This window comes from Tigriopus californicus, chromosome 2 (assembly GCF_007210705.1).
Source record: "Tigriopus californicus strain San Diego chromosome 2, Tcal_SD_v2.1, whole genome shotgun sequence".
Taxonomy (NCBI): Eukaryota; Metazoa; Arthropoda; class Copepoda; order Harpacticoida; family Harpacticidae; genus Tigriopus; species Tigriopus californicus.
The window spans coordinates 9,867,216-9,894,464 of NC_081441.1; the positions used below are offsets into that span (position 1 = coordinate 9,867,216).

Consider the following 27,249-nt stretch of genomic DNA (forward strand, 5'->3'; position numbering starts at 1 on the left):
CGTTTGAATTCAACCTTTTCGAACGGAATCCTGTTTCCACAATGTCTGTTCCTTTGAACTGTCATGGCAATGTGAGAAATTCAAAACTCTCAAGTCCAAAGAAGACTTGCTCGGTTGCACAAATTGTAGTCTGGCAACCACAGATTGGGTCGTTCAACACTCTTAAACCTGAGTTGGTTGGTAGGTAGGATGGGTTGTCAGCAGTAAATTGTTTTTCTGTCAAGTCGAGTTCATCACCGTTGTTTCTACGAAGCAATTGACCCAGAGCTTCAAAAGGGCAAGCAAGTTTTCTTGAATACTTATCAGACGATTATGCCTCTAAAATAGGTACGTAGATTGTTATTACTCATTGTGTGACCCGAGGGTCATTAAATCCGCATGCTCATCTTCATTAAGTCCTGAAACTAACGGCTTTCTAGCCAGACTCCTGGCAAGACCGGGCATTCCATCCAATTGGTTTTTGTGTCCATCCATTCACTCAATATGTGTATTCCTTGAGGAATTTATCACCAGAGTCCTCTTTGGAAAGAACGGTCAATGTTTTCATTAAAACCGTCGATATATCAGTCATAGAGTCGTCTGTCTCATCGAAGAACTTTAGTTATGCTGAACATTGCGCCAAAGGAGACCCCTTGCTGAGCTGTCGGACACTTGGCTGTTGCTCACAAAACCACTTGAGGATCATTACGGTAAACGTCACTTTTTTGCTTGAACCCTTGACACGGCTACCTTTGTGAATAGCTAATTGTTTGAATCAAGGACGAAAGAGAGAGAGAGAGAGCTCGAGAATCATCGACACTGACCTGGACAGGCTCGTGATTGGCACGGTCGGGTTTCGGTGGCTTCTCCTTGACAGGATCGTCCTCCACTTTCAGCTTCTTGCAGAATCATTCGTTTTCGTTGCTGAACTCCTCGGCCGCATGAAACGGAGCAAGAACTCCAAGCTCCATAACTAGACCAAAGGCAGTCCACTGGACCTATTTGTTGAAATGTAATATTAGTATTTGGCAGTCAGATATCCAGGAGGTTAGTCAAATGGACCGCGTGCAACTGCAAGACGCTGACGTTTGTCGGCGGGAAATTTGAATCAGCTCGAAAAAGAACACGCCATTCCAACGAGCAAACTTGGGGATCGATTACGACATAAGCTATTGAATTAGTGTTAATTGAAGCAAATGTGTTTCCTCGGTCAGTCCTTGTATTTTGTGAGTCTGGTTTCAGCAAAAGTGGAAGAGTGTTCTATGTTTGTGTACGGTACGTGTGTTTTAGTGACGTCATTAGTGAACCAGGACTTGGGTAATCAAAGGCAAAGGAATTGGTCTGTTCTGTTTGAGATCAAGTCTCAAGAGGTATGGTGGGATTGATTCCCAGCTACTTGTCAAATCGAGAGCGGTAGGTCGTAGGTCGTAGTTTGTTCAATCAAACCTTGGAGGGACTGGACGGGTCTTCGATTAGCCCTGTCATTGAGAATGTCTGGGTTGAGCGTCGGAGAGGCGGGAGAGTTTTCGGCTCGAGACAAACTGGGCTTGTCCTTGACACACTCAACAACCACCCCTCGCTCCCAGGGGCCTTGCCAAGGCTCGTCGGAATCAAGACCGCCTGGAAAACAGTTCCAATTTTAGAGGGTGTGAGCGCACGCGCTAGCCTTCATTGAACGTACTCCTGTGCCAATGACTTCCAGTGGTTAGATAATCCCGTTTGCCGATGGACCAGCCCAAGCCGCCTGCGTTCCAAAATATGTATCGATCCTTGCCGACATGCTTGAAGACTGGCCTATCTGGAGCCCATTCAACTGATTCGGAGGAGATGCGGTACTCGCCATCGCAGCGGGCATAGGTGGCTCCGAGGACGTTAACCGTGGGACAAATGACTTCTGGGGTAGCTGATTTATGAGGGATGATGATTGAGGGGGGGGACAAAGAGAATCGGGGTTAGGAACCATGGAAAGCGTACTTAATTAATCTAACCCTTCACCAACAATTATCGATACTCTGAGGATTTAGGTTTTTATATTCACGTGATGAGAGATGCTGTTTAGAGGAGGAATGGGGGAGAAGGAGGAGTAGGAGGAGATGGGAGTGAGACAGAGGCTTGTTTGGTCTATGTACATGGGAGAGATGTGGGTTGGGGGGTTGGTATGATTACAAAGTTAGCGTGTATTGCTCGATGCCCTTCAAAAGCTCCCTCTACCCGGCGTGCATAATTTGCAATGTACATTTACAATGTACACCTTCACCAGAACGATTCATCTTTCTCCCTCTGCTAAGTTTAAAATGGGAGCCTTACGAGGACATTGCTGGATGTTACAGAAACGCGTTTCTTTATCTTCGCCTTCACAGTGCTTGCCGCCGTTCCTAGCTAACATGACAATGTGGCGTTCTCGAGTTTGAATCCCAGCATTGCAGCTTTTGGAACATCCAGACCATTGTGTGAAATCACTCCATTTGCAATCCATTGGCGAGCCTGAATTAATATCAAATAGAGTGGGTGCTGCCGGAAGTGAATTTAAACTTGAGTTGATCATACCTTCAATCCCCTCATTCCGCAAGCGCTTTAATGAATCTGTGTGTTTTATCAAAGGAGAGACAAACTTCGAGATTAGACAGAGAGACACGGAAGAGAGTCGAAGTGGGAACATCTTACCGGAATTTTGGAAGAAAGGGAACTGTCTCAAACGGTCGTTCAATCTGCTTAAAGATTGGGGCCGGTCGCCTGGTCGGCTTTCGGAGTTTGTCGTGGCTTCAGTAATAAAGCGCGAAGCGGGAAGTCGAGTCAAAAAAGGTCCAGGGTTTTGTCGTCGGAAGCGTTGAGTCAGTTCATGCAGTGCTGGAAAGAATGCAATTTATTTCGCCACAGCCTTTTAGTCTACCATGCAGTGGAACGAGCTGGCACTTTAAAGGTAGTAGGTTCTTGAGGTGTTGAACCATGGCTAACTTGTCGCGATAGAGATAGAGAAGGGCAGAGGAGGTGAAGAAGGTGGACAGAAGAAGCTTGAAGAAGTGGATTAGTCGTTAGAGCTTTGGGTGTAAGCAACCACCAACATGCTCCTCTCGGTTTACCCGTTGTGGACTTAGACCCCTCGTTTGGATTATCGTTACAAAGGTTGGAAGTGCAAATGCAAGCCCGGATGGACGATGACGGGTCAGTTTGAGTTCTTTGGAGTTGACAATTTTTGGTCACGCTGACCGGCATCCGCTGCTGACCCAATGGCGCCACTGTAGGAAAACATTCTCTAAATGACCCTGTTCCACGGTGAGAGAAAAAGAGGCTTATGTTTCCTTGTGTCCGGTGGGGTGGAACCAGTTTAAAGTGGAGTGTACCTATTTCCGTGTCGGATTTCTTCCACGTGTAGAGGAGACATCCGTGACCAGGGGGACAAATTTGACGCTGGCCACGGTTCAATGGGTCGAAAGTTGGACACGAGGGAGCAGAGAAGTTGAAGAGGCTCCCACAGGAGTAACATTCTAAACCTTCACCGGCTTTATACAAGGGTTTAAGAGATGGATTTCAAAGGATGAAACGGATTTAAATTTCTACATATGATACAAGGAACTTAATTCCAAGAAAAAGGTTAGGAAAGAAGCGATGACATGCATGATATCACCTACTGACATTAAACGTTCATCACGCGTGGTCGAGAGTGCAATTTAAGAATTACGGTTTAAGGTCATATTTAGGGGAACAACCATACACGGGTGGGTGTCTTACCTTGACTGGCTTGTCGAGGTGTCCGTTTCAAAATCTCATTCCCATTTCCGTCCTCATCTGCATTCTTATCCCAACTGTCCCACAGAGATAAGAAGTCCTCGGTATCTCCACTCCATTCCTCCTCTTCTAAAGGATCCTGGAAATACCCACCTGATGTTGATCCAGAGGTCTGTCTCTCTGACGGCTGAATCATGAGATCAGGCTATTGATTGGTGGATTGCAATCTCGGATCCGTTGGCAAACTTTGATTGAAGAGACGCCGGGCTCGATCCGAATGGATGTCGTACTCCATGTCATTACACAGATCCGTTGTACACATACAGACCTAATGAGGCGTATCAGAGGAGTTGAAAAGCGTGATGGAATCGATTATTAGCATCCGACTAATAAGATTTACCTTAACAGGAGAGCGCCGCTTGGGCTGGAAGTCACATTCCCGCTGGGGGAATATTTGAGCTCCTCTCAAACCGGGCAAGGTATCACTGACAGGATAACAGCCTCGGAGACTCGCTATTGATACAAGAGATTTGATGTTGAAATTCGGTTCGTTTCAGATGCCCAACTCTGCCCAATCTCACCTGAGCCCTTCTTGTATAATCGCTTGAATACCACGCATGCTTCATTGATCCCACATTGTTCCACTTGGAATCGTTTGGAGGGATCACAGTCCTGCACATTTCTGGCACTGTCTGCTAGCGTTCCACATTTGTAACAGGATAATCCGGTCACTGAAAGGGGGAAACGATGATTGAGTTTAGATTTTAATTTTCTTGAATGACCCACAGATCTCTGAAGACGCAATCAAGATCAAATCTTGTTATGACTTAATGTTATGACCACCCAAGTAGCCTTGGCATATTTTTTCATTTCAGAGGGAGAATAGTTTCCTGTTCGAGGTAATCGAATTCTTTCCCTTGGCGCATTCTTTGCAACACCCTCTCTTTAGTGCTAAGCTCAAAACTTTGACCACTTTTGCACGAGCCATTTCAGACCTTTGCAGACAAACGGAGATGAGGGCATCAATTTAATGGGCACCCTGGCAATAAAAGACAGATGCCCAAAAGCTGACTTGCTGACACACTTTCCATTTTACCACTTCCCTTCCGGGAAATAGAGATTCTAGCCATTCGAGTTTAGAATTGCTCTTCCATTTTTCTATAGTGTCAAAGCCGTATCCAAGTTGATTATTATTGCATGCGAAACTTGAACGTGTTTGTTGGCCGTTTAAAGAGCATTTCAGATGAAAGAGGATAAGGTGACATATGAATGGAATAGATAACCATTGGAGACTTGAGGTTCTGCCACTCCATTTTCCTAGACAACACTTTGTTACCTAACTTGCATCAGGCTCGTCACATGGGTAAGGCCAATTAGAATGACAATAACATCGCTCTAACTGTTGCCTGTGAGATGGGTTCATCCCGTCAAGGTAACAAAGCAAGTCTTCAAGATGTCTTTCAATTACAACCAACATGTCAATGACGCTCGCTTTGATTCCGATTCACGAATTACTTACTAAAACGTGCAACCAACAAAATGAGTCTGATGTGATGGACTTCTTAATTTGGGATGGGTAGACTTTTTGAACAATATAGTCAGTAGTTCCGTGCATAGATTTAAAAAAAAACGTTCGATTATTTATTTCAAGTTGGATTTGATGATACAATTAATGCAAATATTTAAACTAGTCATTACGAAATACGAGAGTATCGATATTGGTTGTGGGAACGTTATTGATTTTTGATTGAATGATATCAAGAACCAATTTAAGAATGACATTTCGTCGGTCTCGAAACCGCAAATCAAACTGTTTGCCCCGCCCACATTCTTTAAGCTGCATTAAAAACATATTGCATCTCAGTAGAAATAGATTCCTAATTCGATCGAGACATAATTTGTCTAAAAATGTGACACGACTAACAAGTTCAATTTTCAATTCGAACATCCAAGTCCTCTCTTGAGCCATGTTTCTTATATAATCAGACCGTTGCACCTCTTCTTTTTACAATAATGAAGGTGAACTCGAGAATTCATTCATGCCAGTGCTATAATGGGAGATGTGAGCCTTTTCAACCATCAAACCAGGCTACCAAATAAGGATTAAGCCTTTTACATCACTAACAAAGGATGGTTTGAGTTTTGAGCTTCGACTCCATGAATTTGAGATGTCCCCGAAAAGTCCTTCATTTTGTTATTTCTTGACTTACGTGGCAAAGAAAATAATACTGGAAGCTCCAGCGGATTGGTGCTAAAAGGAAAATGACCATTCGTAAAACCGAGTTTTTTTCCATACGGCTTACAGCAAAGTGTTTTAGAATTTCAAACCCATGAAAATGTGAATGTTCTCGCTCACTCTCTCTAAATAAAAGATGATTCATTACAATAAAGGAATGTGTAAAAATACATATCCATTGTTTCGGGTGGTTCATCTGAGTGTTTGATGGTACATTCGGCCAACACCAAAGATTTCGGTGAACCGTTAGAATTTTGATGGGAGAGTTGGAACAAAAAGTTTGCGAATGCATCCCCTTTTGGAGTTCTATCTCATCCAAGGCGATCCTTTATGGTGTGCCATTTTCAGGAATGGAGGAGCCATGGCCAGCAATTAATGGCGTCTTTCACTCGAGTGGAGCTTATTTATGATTCAATTTCGTCGATTTCCCCACTTCGAAAAGCACATTGAATTTTAGATCTTCTTTTGAAGTGTCCAAAGTTGATACTCGAGGATCGTAAATGGAAGGGTCATAAAGTAATTTTGGTCCATTTTTCCCACTTGTGCCCATCGTTACAATTACTTAGTTTCCTGTGGTATCAAATACCGATCTTCACGGGGCGAAAATGCATGAAGAAGTGCCTCCTGTCTGGACGAATTTGGATATATCCGACAATGGTAAAAGCCAAACCAGTTCATCATTGGACAAAAACCACCCCTGAACATGATGTAAATCCGAGATAGTTTTCTATTGCCAGTGCGAGGCTTTAGGGTGGCTCATTGTGGTGGGTAAGAACCATGGCGTTGTTGGAGGTTGTAGATAATTTTTGTATTTCTTGCCGCCTCAAAAAGGTGCTTTTCGTTCAGCTTTCAAGGGCGTTATGTAACATGAAAGAGCTTGTTTTTAGGTGGGAGACCGTTACGCGGCTGAATTTGAGGAAGCCCATTGTCCAAGGATTGGATTTGTGACACCACGAGGAATTACACTTGCAGTGATATGGTATACATCCCATAAGGCTTTAAGAACCATCCATCAACGTTCCAGTTTCAAAACACATGAAGCGTTACTAAAGCAATCAGACTTCTTCATCGCAAACAAGTTCGTAGGCAGACGCCTCAATTTTTCGTAGGAAAGAAACACTCGGCGAAAGATTAGGAGAGATGGACTACTCGAGCGCTGGAAATGCACACACTCATTCGAATGCATTACATGTTATGTTTCGTATTGTAGACATTTGTTTTGGGTATCGGAGTGATGAAATGGGTTGTGTTCATCTTTTGGTATTAAAAAGCAGACAGCGACATCTATCAAGGAAAAATATCAACTTTGATTGTCTCGCTTCCATGGTTCAAATATTTGATAAGAGGGTGCATTTCATCTGAGCATCTTGAAGATGGTGTTAATGAGAAATCTTATGGCACACTTTGTTTTCATTTTCCTTTAAAACAAAGAATGTTTGGTACTAAAATAAGTTCAAGATTACGGACAGATGGGAAAGGAAATCTGTCGACAAAGCTTCACAAAAAGCGTTGATCGATCATAAGTCAATGTCAATGCTCTAATCTGATAACACTACGATAAGGGACCCACTTTCTGAAAACAAGCTTTTCAAAAGTGCAAGTAAGCAAGTCTTGGCTCTCCGAATTCAGTGGTCTCACTTCAATCGGGAGATAATTCTTGACCAGATCACCTCGGTTTCACATGAATATATCTCGTCTCAAGCCGAGCCACGCCCAGAGTTGTTTCTATGTCATCAAATTAGACACCAAGTAAGAACTTAAAAAGTTGCGTGCGTCAAGAAAAGTGGATTTCCAATCGTGATTGATGTTGCCGAACCAATCCAAATTGGGCCACGGGATGTCTTATCAAGCATTGAAACGACCAATTGCTTTCGCTTTGATTGTTCTGTCATCAAGACAATGAAAGAGGCCGCGTCATGAGAAAATCTTTGCTTTTTTGGTTCCAATTAATAGATGAAAAATTGTTTGAAGGAAGATACACTTGGTTCTATCTTTGTTGACCATTGTGTTCATTTAATTTGATGTGTTATTGCAGACACTTGAAACTTAAAACAACTCGATCTTCAGAGTTTCTTTGATCATGATTTGATTCAAAAAAAAGGCAAATCGCTTTTCAATTTTTGGAGATTAAATCGCAGGTTTTAGCGATAAGTGACGAAACACTTTTTTTGCAAAATGATCAAATTCTATGAATATGTACACTGTGTAGAAACGAATAAGGAAGGAAGTTCTCAAACTCGTTGGCAGACCAAATGTCATATAAAAATTAAAAGGCGTAAATTAGACGAATTATAACTTTTCATTTTAATAGTTCTGGGAATTACATTTTCTGTAGCGGTTAGAAAAGCCCGTGAAAAATCAATCCAAAAAGAAGAAAAAAATAATAATGATAATAGAACGGCATAATACTTAAAACTTGGACTTGTCAAAATCAAAACTCAGTCAACGGGATGATCGGGATTATCTATCGCATGATAATACTACGTCTAAAAAGAGCTTGTTTTTTATGCTGAGAGAATGAACAAAGAAGGAGCTCGAAAAAGCTCCGCGAACAAGGATCTCATTGTTCCGACTAATTTGAAGTGTTTTGGGCTTGACAATTGATTGTTGCCAACTCGAGTATTGACGTGTTCTTTCTTCAGATCAGAGATGAGTTTGGTGGATCAATCCATTTGCAATGCGAACTGAGCTGAGAGTTAATTGTCCAAACAGACCAATGCACCATGATTAGACACCATTTGGATTATAGTTCGTTGTCGACCCCACCTTGAGCAACATGCCTGGAATCGTTGATGGTTGCTCTGACACGATCATCAGAGATCATTTTCGGTCAATTGTATGGCGGGTTTTGTCATTCAAAGTGATCCGAGCTACATTGTCTACAGAAGTCGTGGATAGGCCTCGGAATTTCAGGTGATTCGCCCAAAAACATGTGTTTTGCAACTTTTGGGCATTAATCACTTGCAAAGCTATTTGATACGAGCTCAAGTCATTTTTTTCTTGTTTTAATGATAAACAAAGAGCTTCCCTTTTAGAGCCAATAGTTGGATTTGCTTTTTCCTGATTTAAATGCCATAATTTGCATTCCTACTATGATCAGCTTTGAATTATGGTCTTTTTTTGCTTTTCGTTTTGTCGACATGAATGTATGCGTTTACCATAAAGAACCCAGCTTGATTAGAAAAACATGTTAAACCAGGAGAGTTAAGTTGGCATATGTACGAATCAAAGATAGTTTCTAGAACAATTTCAGCCTCACCAAATTTGACAAAAAAGTTAAAACAAAATGCCAAGTCTTTTTGATATCATTTAGCCATGATTTGAAAGATGAAAGCGTAATGTGTAAGTCTCCGAAAGCAAATGTGAATTCGCTCTTTAATTGCAAAGCATCGAACATTCAAAGACGTTGTAAGGTTTAAATCGCAGACAGAGATTGTGGCTTGTGCATGAGTTTTGTTCAAAATCGAAAAAAAACTCTTGAACCCTAATAAACTGCCAGGGTTGCCTTAAGGTTTTCGCTTTAAACGATCATGCAAATATTCTACTATCTTATTTTGGCCATGTCAACAGTTTTTTATTTCTAATTCCATGACAGACGATTTGTTAGTTCATAAAAAGTGGGCATAACGTTGAGCTAGATGTAAAATGCGCTATCTGATATGATTTGACAAGATTCGGTTTTTTAAAACTATTGGTCTTTTTAGCCTCATAAAACCTGTCATTGATAAGGCGGGCTTTCTTGCCATATAAGTTTTTATGCAAGACATCTTGAGGTGACCATGTCATTTGCTTTAAATCCAAAGACGTTTGAGGAGCCCGAGAATTTCTTTTTGCATTGAAAGGGGAAAAAATCTTTCGCATACTTGATTAGAGATTCGATTATTCGAACGAGATTGCTCTGACAAGCGACAAGTGACACTCTAGATCAATGCATGGATTCTTCAAATGACATCTAGTAGTATTGGAAAGAAACTTGTTAGTTCATGTGGAAATTCTCGATTAGAGCTCACTCGTTCGATTCCTTATTCGTCATTTCACTTGATACTTTTCTCCCGCTAGCTTCAAAGTCATCCTCAACTTGCACTCAAAAAGGTTCCCAGACCCAAAAATGGCAAAGCAGCGATTGCCATCTTTTCTTGGGAGGCATTCTCCAAGAATGTCAAATGCCCAGAAGTCTTATCAAACAGTTGAGTCTACGTGATCTTGAGGCCGTTTTTGTCTCTTCCTTTCATCAGGATAGGCCCACATCATTTACCAACCAACGTCGTCGCAAATCTGGACAAATTGAATGCCTACCAGGTACTCCCTAACCCTGTAAGAATTCACTTGATGTATTTGCACAGGATGTCAAAGATCATTACTCATGTGTCTTTTCATTGGGTCTGGGAAGAACAAAGAGTCCCAGTCCAGCCTCTTCATTCATCCTCTAATTTGGTTGTAAGCGTCCAAAGGTCGTGCTAATGAATGGGCGTTCCCGCATGGACGAACCGAAGGACAACCCAGGGGTTTTCACTTCCTTGACACGCACTTTTAGTCGTCTTTGAACTGATTAGATGTCGGACCGCCAAAGGAGAAACGTTTGGCTCGGCATCCAAATCTGGTTCGGGCTTTTGAGGCCTATTCGGTTCAGAATGGCTTTCAGGTGTCTCTCATGCTCATACACTCGAGTTGAAGAGCATCCCATCAATTCCAGGTATGTCTTCGAGACTCTTGAATATTTTCCCATATACTACTGTACTACATCATAGTGCATACGATCGCTTGGCAAGTACAGTTGATATTCAAAAATAAGTTGTGCTGACTTTAGTTTCCGAATCGATCTAAAAAGGGTCAGAAGTCCATTGTCTTTACTGCAGGCAACTCTCATGTAATGAGACAGAATTAACATAACACTAACCTCTGGGCAAAGAATTTGAGCTTCTCCAAAGAGCTTTAGACTCCACATGCGAGGAATGAGTTGAAAAGAAACGGGTGCCGTAAATCCACCGGGCAGACTAATGAGTCCATAATTTCTCCCCAAACCTTCAGTCTTGTTGTAGCAATTTGTCTCAAGATCTTTGTCTCAATTTGAGGGAGGCTCTCTCGAGGCCTTCTGGCAATGCAACTGCTCAACCTAAAGGTTTGATTTCATTCAGCTCCAGTTTTATGGGTGTCAATGACCAACAGCCGACACCTCGGGGATCTTTACTCCTACGTGCACAACATTGTCTCACACTATGGTGTACTACTATGTACAGTAGGTCGTAACTATCTATCGACTGTTGACTCTCTGGAGAAGTCTGGCAAGCACGTGGACATTCGGTTCTGTTTACCATTGCAGTCAACCATCAAAGAGCAGGATTGGAAAAACAAGCCCAGCGTGAGAGCGTCCAACTTTCAACAAAGCCAACCTTCCAACCTTCCAACTTCCAAGATCTCCATCTTCTCGGAAGATCAATCCATCCTCCGTTTGCGATTCATCATTTTTGCACGGCACGTTTGGGGTTTGGGGGCCTGGGCACCGAGGTACAAATTCCAAAGTGGATGAAATCTTGATGGACCACCTCCTTATCCAATGTCAAGTAAGCGTTGTTTCGTTCATCTTACCAACCGACTCAAATCCAATTGAACCCGTTGTTGTTGTTGTTGTTGTTGTTGTCGTCTTCGGTTAGACCTACTTTGGTTAGCTTCTAATGGAATCTCCGTCTCTACATAGATAAGACAGATGAAAGAAGAAGAGGGCCTTTGTGCCAAATATGTGCAGGTCCAGCAAGCATGTGGATGGGTGGGTTGGCGGGCCGAAACCTCCTGTGTGCGAACCAGTCACGAGAAACTCGCTCTGGCCCAATGGATTTGACGTTGTCATTGAGATTCAATTTGACTACATTGCATTCGCGTAGACGGTTGTGATTAAATTAGCCGAACAATGGGCCAAAAGTCCGATGAAAAATGGGATTAGGACAGGGGTTTTCAAGCCTTCAAGTGGGGCTAAAGTGGAGTGAATTACGGAATGGAGAATAGCGAATAACGGTGAGGGGTAATAGGTAGTAGAAATTGCATTTGGTCGGCCAAGTCATTGCCATCTCTTATCTGGGAGTTGACGTTTCCAGGGTGGATTTTGGCACCCATGCTGTTTTGGAGCTAGGAGAAGATAGAGACTGTCAAAAGCTGGAGAGACTGTCAAAGTGACTCGAATCAAGATTGACACAAGGTAAAGGATCGCGCTTTTTCTTGCTAATGAATGCAAAGAAAAATGCAATGGATTCAACAATCGTAGGAAAATCATATTTTTGTTCTTGGCCTGAAAATCTTGTCTCCAATGATCGAAAGGGGACAAACGAACTTTTCTCCACTTGGATCGAGATTCTGGGTAGACTAACATATTCCGAGTTGTCAGAATTTTCGAGTATCCAGTTGCGATAAATGAGCAAGTATAGCCTCCCCAAAAGCCGTAGGTTCAACCCCTGGTGTCGGATTTGAAACTTTTTCCTCCACGAGATACCTACATTGCAGAAATAAGAGACCTCTAAAACCAGAAAGGTTGGGATTGTGCAGTATTTAAACAAGGTACAAGAGATACCATACGTTTTCAGAAGCATTCATGAGCTTTGTCCGACCCCAGATTTTAGCATCAATTTTAGTGACCGTATGTAGAGGCTTAACCTAAAAAAAAGCAGTACCCAAGATAGCTGTTGAGGGCATTTTCTTCGTAATGTTGTATGGATTCCGAGATGTTTCTTCCTCCCATCGTTCGACTAATCAGTGCAAATGCTCATAATCCAATTTCTGAACTCTAGAGTAGAGTTCCTCACAAGCGCCTCAACATCCATCCTCAAAAGGTGAGTGTCCGGAAAAGCCTGCTGTACCGTACATCCGCACAAGCGCCTCAACATCCATCCTCAAAAGGTGAGTGTCCGGAAAAGCTCAACCGGTTTCGCTCATCCACAAAAAAACGGACAACCAGAGATTGATTCCAGCCAACACGACAACTCAAATTCCAAACCGCTTCAAACGGACCTTCGTCACGTACTAAACATATTAGAAAACAATAATTGTTCAGGAACTGGCGAGAAGAATCGTCTCACGGATTTGTGGTCGCTTAATAAGACACGTTACTTTAGCAAAAAACATGACGTTACCAGTCTCACTTTGCATGTCAACACGTGGATGATTATGCACGTAAATTGTAAATTTGATCAACTTCCCAAGGAAGTGAACACAGATTTCTTGGCCCCTGAGATTGTAGTCGATTGCATCCGCTCTATCCAAACACTCGAAACTCAACGGAACCGGTCATTCAGTCCATCATCAGAAACCCACGGCTTACCTGTGTGAATAAGGCCCAATAAAAATGCCATCGAGCACACACTTGACAACAGCATTCCATTCATGTTCAACGACGTTTTCAGCCTCATATTGAGCTCGACACCAGCGTTGATATATTCCTCCGATTCCTATGTCGATTTGTTCATGGTGAAGGTCACACCTGAAAAAAAGTAAATGGTACACGTCACAAATCCACTCAAGTAGACGATTGGTATGTATAAAGAGTTCAGGGTGACCCTGAAGCGATCTGGAAATTGACCCAAAGATCGGTCGTCCTTGAGGATGTCTTTCATTTGACACATCCTACTTGACAACGGTCAGCCAGTACAGAAATTGATAAATGGGGAAACCATCCTTTCTTCGCAGACCAAATTTGGTGATAAACTGTCCAAACATTCAGAAAGTGAGAGTGTCCATGACCATGACCAGAAGACGCACGTGGTAGTGGTGCTGGTGGTGGTGGTGGTGGCGGCCTTAAGTTGAGAAGATGAATGAAGATTATGTGAATATTCAACCTCGAAACCTACACGCCATGACCAAAAAAGCTCTGTTATGAACGGGAATGTTAATTTGAAAATTAATATCTATGACCGCAGAGGCACGAAGCCAGAGAGGTAGGTTTGATCCAATCTCAAGAGGTTCGCTTCCTGCTTCGTTATATGTATTGGGATCACTTTAGATTTTGTGTTCGTCATTAAAGAAGCGGAAAAAAGCGCATGCATCCCGCCATAATTAAAGACCACCAACGTCCGATTTTGGGTATGCAATATTCAATCGAAGAGGGCGCCACTGAAGGTCACACGCTTGACCGTAAGTCCAATCCTCTGGAGATGAAAATTCGTTGCTTCATGCTCTTCCCCCCTTCCCCCCCCCCAAACAACGGCATGAATCGAGTCTGAAAAAGACTTCCTGGTTTGCATAACCCCGCGAAATGCATTTTGAGCCAGTTCAATGGGTAACCAAGGGAGATCTTGGTGCTTGAATGCGAGTGACCGACTGATTTTCGGAGACGATTCGTGATCAAGATCGGATACCTTTTATACTAGGGCAAAGAGTCAAACAGCTTGATCTGGATATCATGTGAAGAAGAAGTTATCTGCCGTAGATTCTCCATTCCCACTCCAGTTAGAAGTTAGGTGGATCTAAGTTGGTTTTCATGTCGTTTTACAAAGACCTTGACATTCGAGGAACTGCGCCCATCTTTCCGTGGCGCAACCGGGTGCTCATAAAACAAGTCAAGTTAAAGTTGACTAGGTTTCAGTGAGCACATACTGGAATTTCCCCACAAAAACCCGCTCAGCAAACCTTATCAATTGACCCTATTTACGTTGCTCTTATCTTATCCTGTAAGTGCCTGAATTCTGAAGCGTCTTCTGACACACCCTGTACAGGTAACCCGGAGCTGTTTCGGATGTGTTGGAGCACCAAAAAACTGTACCATCTTCCTCTTTGGTTTGAGTTAAAACCTGTGAAATGAGATCGTGGCATTCCTGAAGGCGAAACAAATGTCAAGGGTCTCATGCTATCTGTTCAAAATACATCTTCCTAAGTGCAGGATAGACGACGGCGGAAACGGGAAAGATGGACAGGTCTGTCCTTTTGTGAAAAATGACCCGGCTTTTCTTGCAACCCTTTCCATCCAAACAATCTCGTTGTGGTTGGTCAAATGTCAGGACGAAAAAACAACAAAACGAACGGGAACCTCTTTAAAGTATGGATTGCCACGACTGGTTTTGTATTTCCGGTATAACAAAACTTGAAAGTCTCCGCTTAGGAATGCAATGTCGGACGCTCTGAAGATGGAAAGTTGCAAAGCTAAATATCTCAGGAGAGGTTCTCAATATTGAACCAGCCAACCAACAAACACCACTCTGGTTTACGCTTCGATTCTGACCTAAAAACCCTGCCAGGTAGAAAATCAAAAGGACTCACATTTCGTTCAACCAAATACATGAGCCATCTCTATCTCTATCTTTCTACTCCCCGCAAAAAACTGTGCTAACTTTCGCCGAAATACGATACACACAAAGGGAGCCAATTTCTTGCTGTGTCCAGTGAGAGTGCATTCCATTCAACGTTATTGAGCATGTGGGTCAACAACCCACATCACCCACATCAACCGCCTTATTCAGTCTCATCAAGCATGCCAATTGAGATTGCGAGTCGCAAACCACGTGAAAATCGTGCCAGTTGTTTTTCTTCACTCTGCATTTGGCAACACTGATTTGAATCCTTGGTCGTGACTTGAAGGCGTTTCGAATAGCTTTGTCCTCGAGGTTTGAAGCCAGCCAGCCCAGGGTTGTTGTCTTAGGTGGAGATATCATCTCCAAATTGTAACTCTATTGCTTGACTTTATGGGCAATTTATAACCAAGAAGGACTCAGAGACATCTTAATTGTTGGTTCGTGTCATCAAAGTTTGTGGGTAAAACGGCTCCGCCAGTTGTCGAAGGCAAATATGAGATATTGAGGCTATGAAGCCTTGGCAGCTTCTATATTATTCATTAGAATTGGATGGGTCCATCAGAACAAGGAAACGTTGCCTTCGCATTCGAGATGACTTGACTTTTGAGCTGTTTTCTAAGCTCGGAAATATTCCTAAGTAATGGAAACAAACCCTCCCTGGAGGGTCAATCCAGTTTCTTGGCATTGTTGTTCAAGAAACTTAGATAAAGACAACCTTAACAGACAAAAGAGATAGAGGGAAAAGATGAACGGAGTAAAGCTCAAGGACAGGTATGCTTTATGCTTTTGTCTCATACGAGCAAAATGGGCTTGGAATGCTTTGAATAGAAACTTAAGGAAGCAGAGAACATCTCGAAAATTTGAACGTCTGTCCAGATACTTTGGGATAAATGAATGCCTACCATACCTTGAACAACAATGTGGCCAACGAGGGGATTGTTACACAATTTGTTTGTCCAGGACTAAGCTCCAATGTTTTTTCCCCAATTTCATATTTGAATCTTGGAAGCATCCTAAATTTGAAGAAGCTTGCTGATGTTGAAAACATGAATCATGTCATTGCTTCAAGGCAAAAACGGATTCAATGTTTGGCAACTGGATTCGATAATGAAAGACAGTTCACCTCAGGGATTAAGCCTTTAGCAGAATCTTATCGAATCTAAAACGTATTTTGGGGGCAGGAGTGAATCTCAACACTTCCCAAGTATTTCACTGTTTGTACTCGGGAAGTTGAAAATGTCAGTTTTGGATAGAAGTAATTGACGACACGTCTAAAACTTGACGAATGACAAATTGTGCGTCTTCTTTTTTGTCTCGTTTGAAAAGGCTATAAAAGTAACTTTGTTCATGTTTAAAAGCAAAACGTTGTAAAAACCATAGGCTTATTAATCATATTTTGTAATTCTAGTACATAAAATTTGCAAAATAATGGTTTCGATAAAGTATAGTAGTTGCCTCATTTCCTATACTTAGTCGATTAGCAGATCCCGCCAGAGATTAAACCATTTCAAGGTGATTTTCAAAACGCACAGATTTGCTATAAAGCCTAGTGTCTTTTTTTTAGTTTGGCGAATCAAATTTAAGGATTGTCGCATCTTGATCGAAAAACCGATTGCTCATGGCAGGTGGTATTTATTGCCTAGTCATCATCATTCTCATCATCTCTACCTTAATCATGACCGGCGTCAAATCCGAGGGCCGAGTTTCGACCAAAAGGCTAAACAACGTGTTCATCGTCTCCATTGATGACCCTATCTCAGTTGATATCAAGGACAGCAAGGATGTCGACAAGCGATTTAGTCGTCTTGGGGGTTTCGTTCAATGTGTTAAGCTCTGAATTGCAGGCTTCGAGAAACGGAAATGAAAAAAAAAATGAAAATTCCTCAAATAAGCTTCCTGTGGAGCTGTACCTTGTTATTGAAAGTTATGTATTCAAAATGCGACAAGCTATTGACAGGCTTTGTTGCTTCCATGGTGAGGGTTTCAGAGATGGGTTTTTCACTGGAATGTAGATTGTGCTCATATGTTTTTCAAAGGGATCTGATTGGTAACAATTCCGACAACCCGAAATAGTGCAAGGTACATGAATCACACATTTTTTATGTGTATTGAATGTGAGTGCATAACTTTCATAAAATCGTGAGGTTGGGGAAGATCCGATCAGGGTTGTTACTATCCATGGTATTTGGAATATCGCTCCGCATTTTTCGTAATCTGGGATTCAAAAACAAGGAGTACTCCTCACATAACAACCGCAATCACTTTAAGAGTCAATTGTACTGTCGACATTTCGTTGCCAAGCGACCCTTTGGGCAACTGGTTCCAGGTATTTTTGCTTCAAAATATGAGTGCAAGTACCTTTTCAATCAATTTAGGCACTTGGCTTTGAGTGTATTTGAATTAGATGGGCTTTCTATTACTCGGAAGACATCCGGGTAACCATTGCCTTTACTACTGTACAGTAGATGTAGGGAGGAATTGTTTATGTTACGGAAGTTTCAATTACATAATTTTGATAATAGCTTCGGTTAATTGCAGTTGTAAATGCTTATGTTTTTGACCAGCTTTTAATTAAGACTTTCAAACTTCGATCTGACACGGAAAACCGATGATTGCTTTATTCAAGCGTAAAAAGCCGAAACCCTTCGAAGTGATTACGTCATGTTTTGAGGCAAAATGTTTTAACTTTATTTTTGGCCAAATAATATTGCTGGGGCGATACTCGAGTTCTTTCCTCGATTTTTGAGGAATTGGTTACAATCGAGTCTTTTAGAAAGCACTCGAGTCCGGACTCGTCAAAAAAAAATCAATTTTTCTTCATGTTTCGTCGGTAAACAGGTTTTTTTTCGTTATGAATTCACCCTGCAAGAAAGCAGCCCTTGCAAGACAATTTCATTCGTTATGTTTAGATTAGTAGAAACAAGATGAATCCTTTTGTTTGACTTGGGTCAAGTAAAAGACTCGAGCCTTTTGACGTACTCGAGTCTGACAAAAAGTCAGAAAATCAAAGGACTCGTACGAGTCTGACTTTTGCCCGACTCGCCCCATCACTACTAAATAATGCATTTGTGATTATCAACAATTTTTGACAACGACATTGTAATTGATGACATTTTATTTTGTCAAATGATCACCACTCAACTATAGTTTTTACATGCATAGGGAATCAAAAACATTTTGTCTTTACAAAGGATAGAAAATCACTTCATAGCCAATCAGAGCCAAAAGAATTTGAGCTTGTTTTTGTTCCAAAATATAAAACGAGTCAAGAGGTCCTGGAATCTTCGGAAGAGCCTAGCTTTTTTATGATGATTATTGTTCGAAGCGTTGGTAATTAACGGCAAGTGAGTCCATTTGCTAGACAGGTTGACTGACTGAATGAACAGAGGAAGTGGAATACGGTACAACTGTTGTAGGTAGTTTACATGTGCAGATATTTGAATGAAAAGCGAGCAAAGAGGGGGTGAGATTATTTTCTTGGCAACTTCAAAGGCAAGTAGGAAGTGGAGCTGGATCTTCGCTCTAATGAGAAAACAATGCTAGATGCGGAAGTTATCCCAGGACGATTACTCATTTGCTTTTCATTTCCAGTCAGGACATTTTTTCACAATTACGGCATTCTCACCGATTGTGAAAACACGGCGCTACGTTCCCAAGAATCGGAAAACAAAGCGACTAACAAACGCACCATGTTCAAACATCACATTTCGGATTTAGAGCATGGCACGTTGGTTTTAGGATCTACCAAGGGACATCCCCGATATATCTTGGGTAAACACGTATGGTGTTAAAATAGAATGAAAATACACACCTTGTTAGCAAGAGATCACAGAGACCGGGTCATTAGCGTTGGATTCTTCTTGAATCTGGTGTGGACAAAGATTCCATTACCCATTCTTCATGACTCATGTTTCAAAAACATGTGTTGTACAAGGTGAAAAATTTGCATAGACGACGCTTTTGTCCTTAGGATAACGGCAACATAAATCAGGATCGTTGAATATTAAACTCATGATTGGCGATAGAAGACTTGAGTGGTGGTTTCAAGGCTCTTCTTTGATTGTCCTTCCGTTTCTTCTCCCTTTTTACCTTGACGCATCTTCATTCTACCTTTTCTGAGGCTCATCTTCAATAGAAATCTTTAAGAAAAGAGATCACTCTCTGAAGAATCGCCAAGGGAACGCCCCCTGGTGTTTTCTCCCGGAAGCCAAGTGTTGCCTTGGAGAATGTGTTTAGGAGCCATGGGCACTAATGAATTACCAAGGAACTCATGCGCAATGTTTATGTACGAGTACGAAAATCTTATACCCCGAACTCCGGCCTCAGTGGCAATATGTGCGTAATTATCGTCTTCCTTCAACAACAACAACACAGGTTCAAGTCTCGAACATGAAGTGCAGCAAGTGCAAATGCACATCCCAAGTTCATGAATCAAGATTCAACGCCAAACCCAAAGTCCTTGACTTGAGACTAGCAATTTCGGATCAAAACAATAACGTGCTTTACTGGATGAAATTAGATAAAACGAAAAAAGCTATCCTGATTAAATTTTATTTCTATTTTAGCTTCTTGTCATGGTGTTGACAGGCTTTTTTTTAGTTCAGAGGCATAACATCAGTCTTTCAGGTCAATGGGCGTGAGTTCAAATCCTATTGGTGGCAAAAAATTCTCCGTTTCAGTGGGAGAAAGTCTGATGGAAAGAGTTATAAAGTGAGCGTGACTTATGTTCATACCTAGACAATATCGTCGGATCACGAACTCTAGGTCGCATGATCATGAACTCATTTCGAGCAAATGCCAATGATGACATTTGTTGACATTTTTTGCTTCAAAGGTGTACTCGTCGCCTTGGAGTGCCATGTCATCATTGTATCATGCAACCCAAATTATCTCAATATCCCGTAATTGCTTTTGAAGATCTTGACCTATGGGCAAGCTTCAAGAACTGCCCGATGATCACATTACGTCAGTGCTTGATAACCTTGACCCTTGGGCATTTAACCCGTAAGCCAGAGATCCTTGATCGGCTTAGATCGACGCTCAATTCATCTTAAAATCAGATTTAGAACATGCCTTTGAAATGAACATTGTTGTGTAATCACGGAAGAATTTGTTCTCCTTGGCAAATCCAGAGAGCGACGAAGTTGCACTCAAATGTTTCGCGTGCAGTGTTTTAGTTGCAAATTTTGGACACCCATTTTTCCACAATCACATTACAAGGCCTCTCACAGAGTTAAGCATGGTTTGTTTCATGGTAAAATTGCCCAATTGGACTCAATTGGTCTGCTGAATAGTGTGCAACTGATTAGGTCCCTGGTTCAAGCAATACAATAATAAGTGGCCAGTATTTAACCTCTATTTAGTTGAGAAGAGAACGAGTTTAGGTGGATAAAAGCCATTTTTCATGGCCAACCATTGTTGGCCATAGTCCGATAAGGAAAATGAATTGGCTCTTGCTTTATCACCCAGGCCCACATGGCTTGATTGATTTGATTATAGCCCATATGAGGGTCAGAGGTAGTCTGAAGCTGTCTAAAGCTTTGCGCTCAATTGATGGCAACTTCCAGGAAATGGATGAGACCCAGAGCTTGCTTGTAACAATCCTCACATTTTCAGATTCATTGATCAAGCCTTGATGTATTGTACACCACTCTCAAATGTCAAGATCAACTGCAAAAGAAGTGATGAAAATGACTATGTCCTCATCAAACAAACCCATCATGATTGGGTAAGAGAGTCATGCACCAATGTTTTATTTGGGGGTATTTTTCCCTGATCCTGATTAGTGATTGATGTTGCCTTGTATGGGGAATCTTGGGATGATGATGGAGGAAGGAGCTGCTGCTCATCAAATCAAACGGATCTCCAGCGGAATTGGATGGCGGATTTCAAAATGGGTTCAGTTTCCAATGGCAGAGCTTGCGCTTTACTTCCTTGTTTGACTTATTGTGGCAGGTAAATTCTTGGTCATGAGACTTGAACCAATGAGCTTGAGGAATGCTCAGCAATTATTCTTTACGTCATGATTTATTGCCATTACAAGATTACATGCTTGTACAAGGGAATTACTTATTTGATGGACTGTACATTTCTATAATACCCAAATATACGTATGGCCTATAGCAAGGACGAGAACAGTTTAAAATAATGCATGTTCTTCATGGATAAGTGTTCTTTTGTAATTCAATGTGTGGTTTGCACCAATAAATGCATGGGAGATATTTTGAGCAGGTGAAAAGATGTGCTCTTGCCCTTTGTTTGAGTGGTGAGCAAGGTCACAGATCATCTTTATTGTGATGAAAAATGTTTTCAGGAAGCTATACCAATGCTTGAATTAGAATATATATTTAGCCCCTGGTGAAGCTACATAAAGTATGTACCCTAGAGTATTGTATGTAGAGGATTAATGGACAAAACAAAGGGTCTTTAAACCAGCATTGCCAGTATTCTTGGCACGGTTACTCAAAATTAGACAGGCAGAAAACAGGATTATGTGTTGTTTTAAGAATGCATTTGGCAGATTGATTCACCTGGGTCCTAATTTATAGGACATGAACAGCAACTCCATCAGGTGTAAACCTTGCATTTGCATTCATATGTATCTCACCTTTTTTTGGTGTTACTTAACCCCATTAGTCTTGTCAGATAATTAGCATGACCTTGAGTAGAGGATTTCTTGACCCTTAAAGCCAACTCATTGAAAATAATGACTGCTCTTCTCATATGGTTCAATTAAATTCAATTTTAAGTGCTGAAAAAAGTCTTTTCCCTCCACCAAAGCAATTCAAAAGGTCAAAATGACATTGCTTTAATGACTTTGCAGGCTATTGTGAATCTAAGAGGCTAGATCAAATGTTGTTGATTGAGATAACACATCATTTAGAAATGCTCTTCCAGCTTATCTACCACCAACTGTTGATTATCCTGAACTCTTGACTGTGCTGTGAAAATGACTTATTATCTTTTGAAACGAAATGGTGGTGTTTCAAATTAGTTTCCTCCCTCTAGGTGCATTCGCTCAAACATCCTTCCATTACCCACCCATTCATTCGGATTCCAAATCAATGTAGGGCCTTTATCTAGGCTCTCTTGATGACAATGACCTTAGCAGTCGTAAAGCAAAACCGGTTACGAAAGAAATGTCACGCATTCAATCCACATCGTGGACAATATGCTTGAGGATTCAACAACCCACTCTGGATTTTGAACAAACCTGGTGATGGTACATTATCGAAATGCGGAACAGCTGCAGTTTGGCTTTGAATTAATCGAACTTAGACATCCACGAAGACACCCCACATTGCTCAGAGACACGTATAAGCAGAAAAGGCTTAAAATATACCTTCTGCCATCCATGCAGCCGTAACAAAAAAGGTGGCCACATCGTGCATTCCAGGAAAAACCGTCCCCCTCTCGTCCTCACCTTCAACAACAGGCTGGGCAAGCCTGATTTAAACACGGTAAAGAAGATTCATCACCTCTTCGAGCAAATCCTGATCTCCGTTGGCGACCTTGACGCTTCCCGTCAGAAGCCCTCAAATTCTTTGGGGAAGATGAAAAACCATCCGATGACACATCTACACATTAATGTGCCTTGAAACCTTGATTCCATCCTGGGGTGGCTGTCTTTTGGCAATTGGCATAGACCACGTGCATTTGTAGAATCGACTGCATCTTCTCCTTGGGGTCTTTGAGGCTTGACACCTCAGTGGGCGGACCTTTTTTTGATCTTATACCAAGTTGAGCACTCAATAGCTGGGCATTGCTGTTGCTGATATATGGGTGTTCGATTCTGCTGGGGCCTACTACTCTTTGTTTACTAATATAGACTGGTTGGTTGCAAAGCTGGCGAGGATCAAGGAAGACTGATGCATTCTGTGATAGGATTGTTGTGTGAAAAATTGAGCGTTGTAAATTTGCTCATAACCTGATAAGATGCCACCTGAATGGTATCGCACAAGCATCATCATTACTGGGCTGGTGGCCTGGAAGGTACTAGGGGGATGCTTTGCACCAGAGCAATAGTTCTTCCCCAAGCGATATTCCCCAAAAGTTGATGACGTCAGAGATCCGGGAATCATAACCATACTCTTGACTCATTGCCTCTTCAAGGAGGTATTTGACTTCATTATCAAACCACCTTGTATCAAGATCCAGAATATCGATAATTGATATCTTTCAATGTAACCCAATTGTCCGGAGGCTGTCAAGTATGAATACAAAGTGTCCATCACATTCAATAAATCTTTCAATTGGCATACCGGAATAGTACCTGAATATTTCGCTTGGTTGATGGTTTTTCCCCCTGATTAGACGCTCTACCGAAGTTGGTGAGTGTTAATTTGGGGTTGGCATTTCCGTTGGATTGATGTGGTGCTTTGGCACTCAGGTAACAACCCCGACGCCTGTGAAAGAAGGTCACTCCATCCAGATGAGAAGGATTTCGGGCGCCGTAACCAGGATCTCAGTGGTACTCAAAGGGGATATTTCTTGCGAAGGCTTCCAACTTTTTTGTTCATCGGATATGCCAGCATTGATCACAACAAAATTCAATTAGTCTTGCTTCGTGGCCTAATAAGTCTCTTCCTAGTGCAAAAAGCTCATCATGACCCACGACAGCGCTCTGTCAAAACTTCTTTTTATGCTATACACGTACTTTAGCTTTAACCAAGATGGCAGACAAATCTGTCCGGATATCAAAAAAACTTCAAAGCGCGAATATCATCAGTGTGTGCAGACTTTGAAGTACAATTTGCTTGTCCTTGGGATCTCCTTTCCTTGTGTCACAACCATACATTCAGTCAACATTGAAGTGAATGAAGGTGTTGAATGAAGATCGTGAAGCGGGAATTTACGTAAGTAAACAACCGCCCGACTTCATTTTCTCCCCACTTTGATCCCAGCCGTCAAATGGTTTTTTGATCACTTATTGATTTCAGAATTTCACAGGTAGCACAAATTATGAATGCCTACTTCCGCCCTCTACCCTTAGTCACAGACCAGATCACATTGACCATACTTGAGAGTTTCAAAATCCAATTTGCCGAAGTAATTAATGGCTCGGGAAAATCTTGGCGAATCATCAATAACTCACAAACAAGCAACCATCTCTGAGTTCCCAGCCAAAACCATCGGTCACGCGAAAGGAAAAAATCTGCCTTCATAATCCATCAACTGGGGTGTGCCCGTGTATGCCAGGCTGATTAACCATCCAACCAGCAATCTAGTCAACCATTCAACAACCCCTTTTTCATGGATGGCGTGATGATATGGTCATCATTCCAAGAAAATGTTCAATTGATCCGCAAAACCCAAGCGACCATGCATGGCTCCGCTCTCATTGGAAATCACTTTGGATTTGCTTCAGTGGGTTTCACCTACTGAAACATTGACGGAAATTGAATAAGATGTCACGAACAGTTCCAAGTTTGGGATTACTGACGGACACTTCTGGGTAAGGTCAATTGTTGAACAGTCAATGCTCACGACAATTGGTCGTGCACAATTGTCCTCTCAAGGTATTCAAATACGCTGATAATTTGACTCACCTTCATGACGAACTTCACGGAAAATCATCTCAAATTTGTACGCTTGGGTCGTACGAAAAAATTGACGAAAGGCCTTGAGTTGTGGATGTACCGATCGACGCCTAAAGGTGTCAAGTGGCCCACCATGTCTTTTATGTAATCGCAAGATCATCGGAAAAAGGCCTTGAATTGTGGCCAAAGGTCATGAAAGAAGCAACAACATCTTGATTCAACAGGGTAGAACACACCCATGTATCTTCAAGACCTGGCTTTCGTTTGGGGCTCCACTTCAACAAGGCACTTAATCTGCACTACGTAGAGCTCTAAACAAAGAGAGAGTAAACAGCCGGTCAATCAGAAAAAGCAACACTTGGATGGATCGCTTCCCATGTAGGCCTCTAATCTTTGGGTTCAAGCTACTAGCTTTCTTGATGGCTGAAATTGAGGAAGTCATCACTCAAAGAGAGAAGCCTCTTAGATATAACTGTTCTACATGTGCATTACACCGCATTATACCTCCCGGCATGAATGTCTACTTCGGCATTCACGAGAACTTTTGACACAGTTCCTCACCTACTCGTACCTACAATGGAATGTCAATATTACTGTTTGTTTGTGAGCCTCACGAAGTTCATCCAATCTTCTAAATTCATGATAAACTCATATAATTGCAAATCCAGGCCTGCCGTTTTTAGACAGATTTCTAACAAATGTAACTCAGGATGTAGTTTTTGCTGTTGGTAAAATTCGAACAATTCCCAATGCAAACTCACAATTAAAAACCCATCTCCTTGGTTGACGAGCCAAAATAGTCAAACATTATGTTCAGAGTGTTTTCAGATCTTGGGAGTTTTGACGTCGATAGCGTTGGTGGACGCAATCATTTGCGGTTCAAATGAACAACAATGGACGAGCACTGATTTCTTTTATTTTCCCCCACGAAAGACCCTATAATTAATCAGAAAATCGGACCAAAAAAGGAGAAGTAAGAGTAGCACTCCCGACAGGCCAGAAACTTCATCATCAAAAGCGAGACTGTCTCTTATCTCTGGGGTGGGTTCATTGGTCGCGTCTCATTTATTCTATAATGAAGAAGCCGCACTTCGACCAAGATCAATTGCTGGCTTTAAAGCGCTAGATAATCTATTATCTAGGACAGAAGCTTCAAAATCTGACATTTGATTAGCTGAATCCCGAATACAAAGTAAATCAACGTCTAGCTTTTTTTCTGAAACGATTTCGAAATAATCAAATGACGACTTGGGCCCGTGACGGAACTCTACTCTATAGAGTGCTTTTTCCGTCACGACCCTCCTCAGAACTAGATAAAATCCCTCCTGCAATTACGCTACTAAAAACGAGACAAAATTAAATCTGTTCTGAATCTCATTCATGTCATCCCCAAGAAAGAAAAATATGTTGATGATGCTTGAATAGACAGGAAAGCTTTTTCTGACCATCCTTAATGAATTTAGAATTCTCTAGAAATGAGCGGCTCCGAATTTTGGACCCCCATTTTTGACTTGACTCACACACTTTTGAGTAATGACCGTCTCAAAAAAAAAATTTTTGACTGCCTCTTGATCACGGGAAGCGAGGAATTGGCATCAGTCCATTGATCCATTCCCACAAAAACATAGAGATAATGACAAGAATATCTCTGATAGAGAAATCAAGGAATAAAAAGCAGTCTCTCGCGGTCTTGTAAGCGGGTCAATGAATATCAATGGGCTTCCTCTGACGCACCTACATACGAATGTAATGAAGAGACCACCAACCCCGAGAAGAAGTTTCTATTCCTTGCGAAGAGCCCAATTTTGGAATGACCTACGTTTCTCTTGTTCAACAACTAAGAATGTCACTGAACTCCAGGATCATCCTCTCGTAAAATGGGATTGATTGACTCCAGATCTGCTTGTATGAAGAATCGAGTCTGGATAGTGTCCGACTGGGTGGCAAGATTTCTTTATATACCGCTGACATTGGCTTTCATCCACACAAAGAGCCTGGGGATGTGTGTCATAGGAATTCTTTTTGGACAACTTACCCATCCAAACTTGAAATCGCCAGAAACGTGGTTTGTCACTTTTTGGATTAATTTCGGTTTACCGCGTTTTTCACTCTACGCCGTTTCACGAACACAAGTGTTGCCGTTTCACTCTACGCAGTCTCAGCCCCTCTGATCAACGAACGATCTCACAGGCGTTCAGATCACCAAGCAAACTCTCACTGAACCCGAATCCAGAGCCTCCAAAGGTTCTCAAGAAGCTGTAGCAAGACATCTTAAGTGCGGGAAGATCCTCCACGTAGGCATACAAGGTATTGTAGGTAGGTAATAGGCATGCGTTGCTGTTGTTGTTGCCGTGTTTTTATGGCCTGGTACTGTGTTCGGGCAACGCTGAACGGAGCCGTCGGCAGGACCTTAGGCAGGGATGCCACAACGGACTTAAGGTCTACTACCAGGAAGATGTGCGCGATGCGCTTCGTGCGCATGACTGGACTCGGGGTCCGT

General features: G+C 41.9%; 1 protein-coding gene across 1 annotated transcript in view; it reads right to left on the minus strand.

Moving 5' to 3' along the window:
- LOC131892692 (mucin-2-like) overlaps positions 1 to 26,928 on the minus strand; it is a 38,152-nt gene extending 11,224 nt beyond the window's left edge. The window contains exons 1-13 of the mRNA XM_059242517.1: positions 26,785 to 26,928; positions 13,248 to 13,406; positions 4,287 to 4,436; positions 4,106 to 4,218; positions 3,952 to 4,033; positions 3,709 to 3,906; positions 3,321 to 3,479; positions 2,871 to 3,242; positions 2,644 to 2,826; positions 2,527 to 2,562; positions 1,661 to 1,882; positions 1,426 to 1,599; positions 804 to 977 (exon numbers count right to left, since the gene is read on the minus strand). Coding sequence (XP_059098500.1) covers positions 804 to 977; positions 1,426 to 1,599; positions 1,661 to 1,882; positions 2,527 to 2,562; positions 2,644 to 2,826; positions 2,871 to 3,242; positions 3,321 to 3,479; positions 3,709 to 3,906; positions 3,952 to 4,033; positions 4,106 to 4,218; positions 4,287 to 4,436; positions 13,248 to 13,335 — 1,951 coding nt within the window. The 5' untranslated portion in view covers positions 13,336 to 13,406; positions 26,785 to 26,928. The remainder of the gene's footprint in view (positions 1 to 803; positions 978 to 1,425; positions 1,600 to 1,660; positions 1,883 to 2,526; positions 2,563 to 2,643; positions 2,827 to 2,870; positions 3,243 to 3,320; positions 3,480 to 3,708; positions 3,907 to 3,951; positions 4,034 to 4,105; positions 4,219 to 4,286; positions 4,437 to 13,247; positions 13,407 to 26,784) is intronic.
- Positions 26,929 to 27,249: the final 321 nt, after the last annotated feature.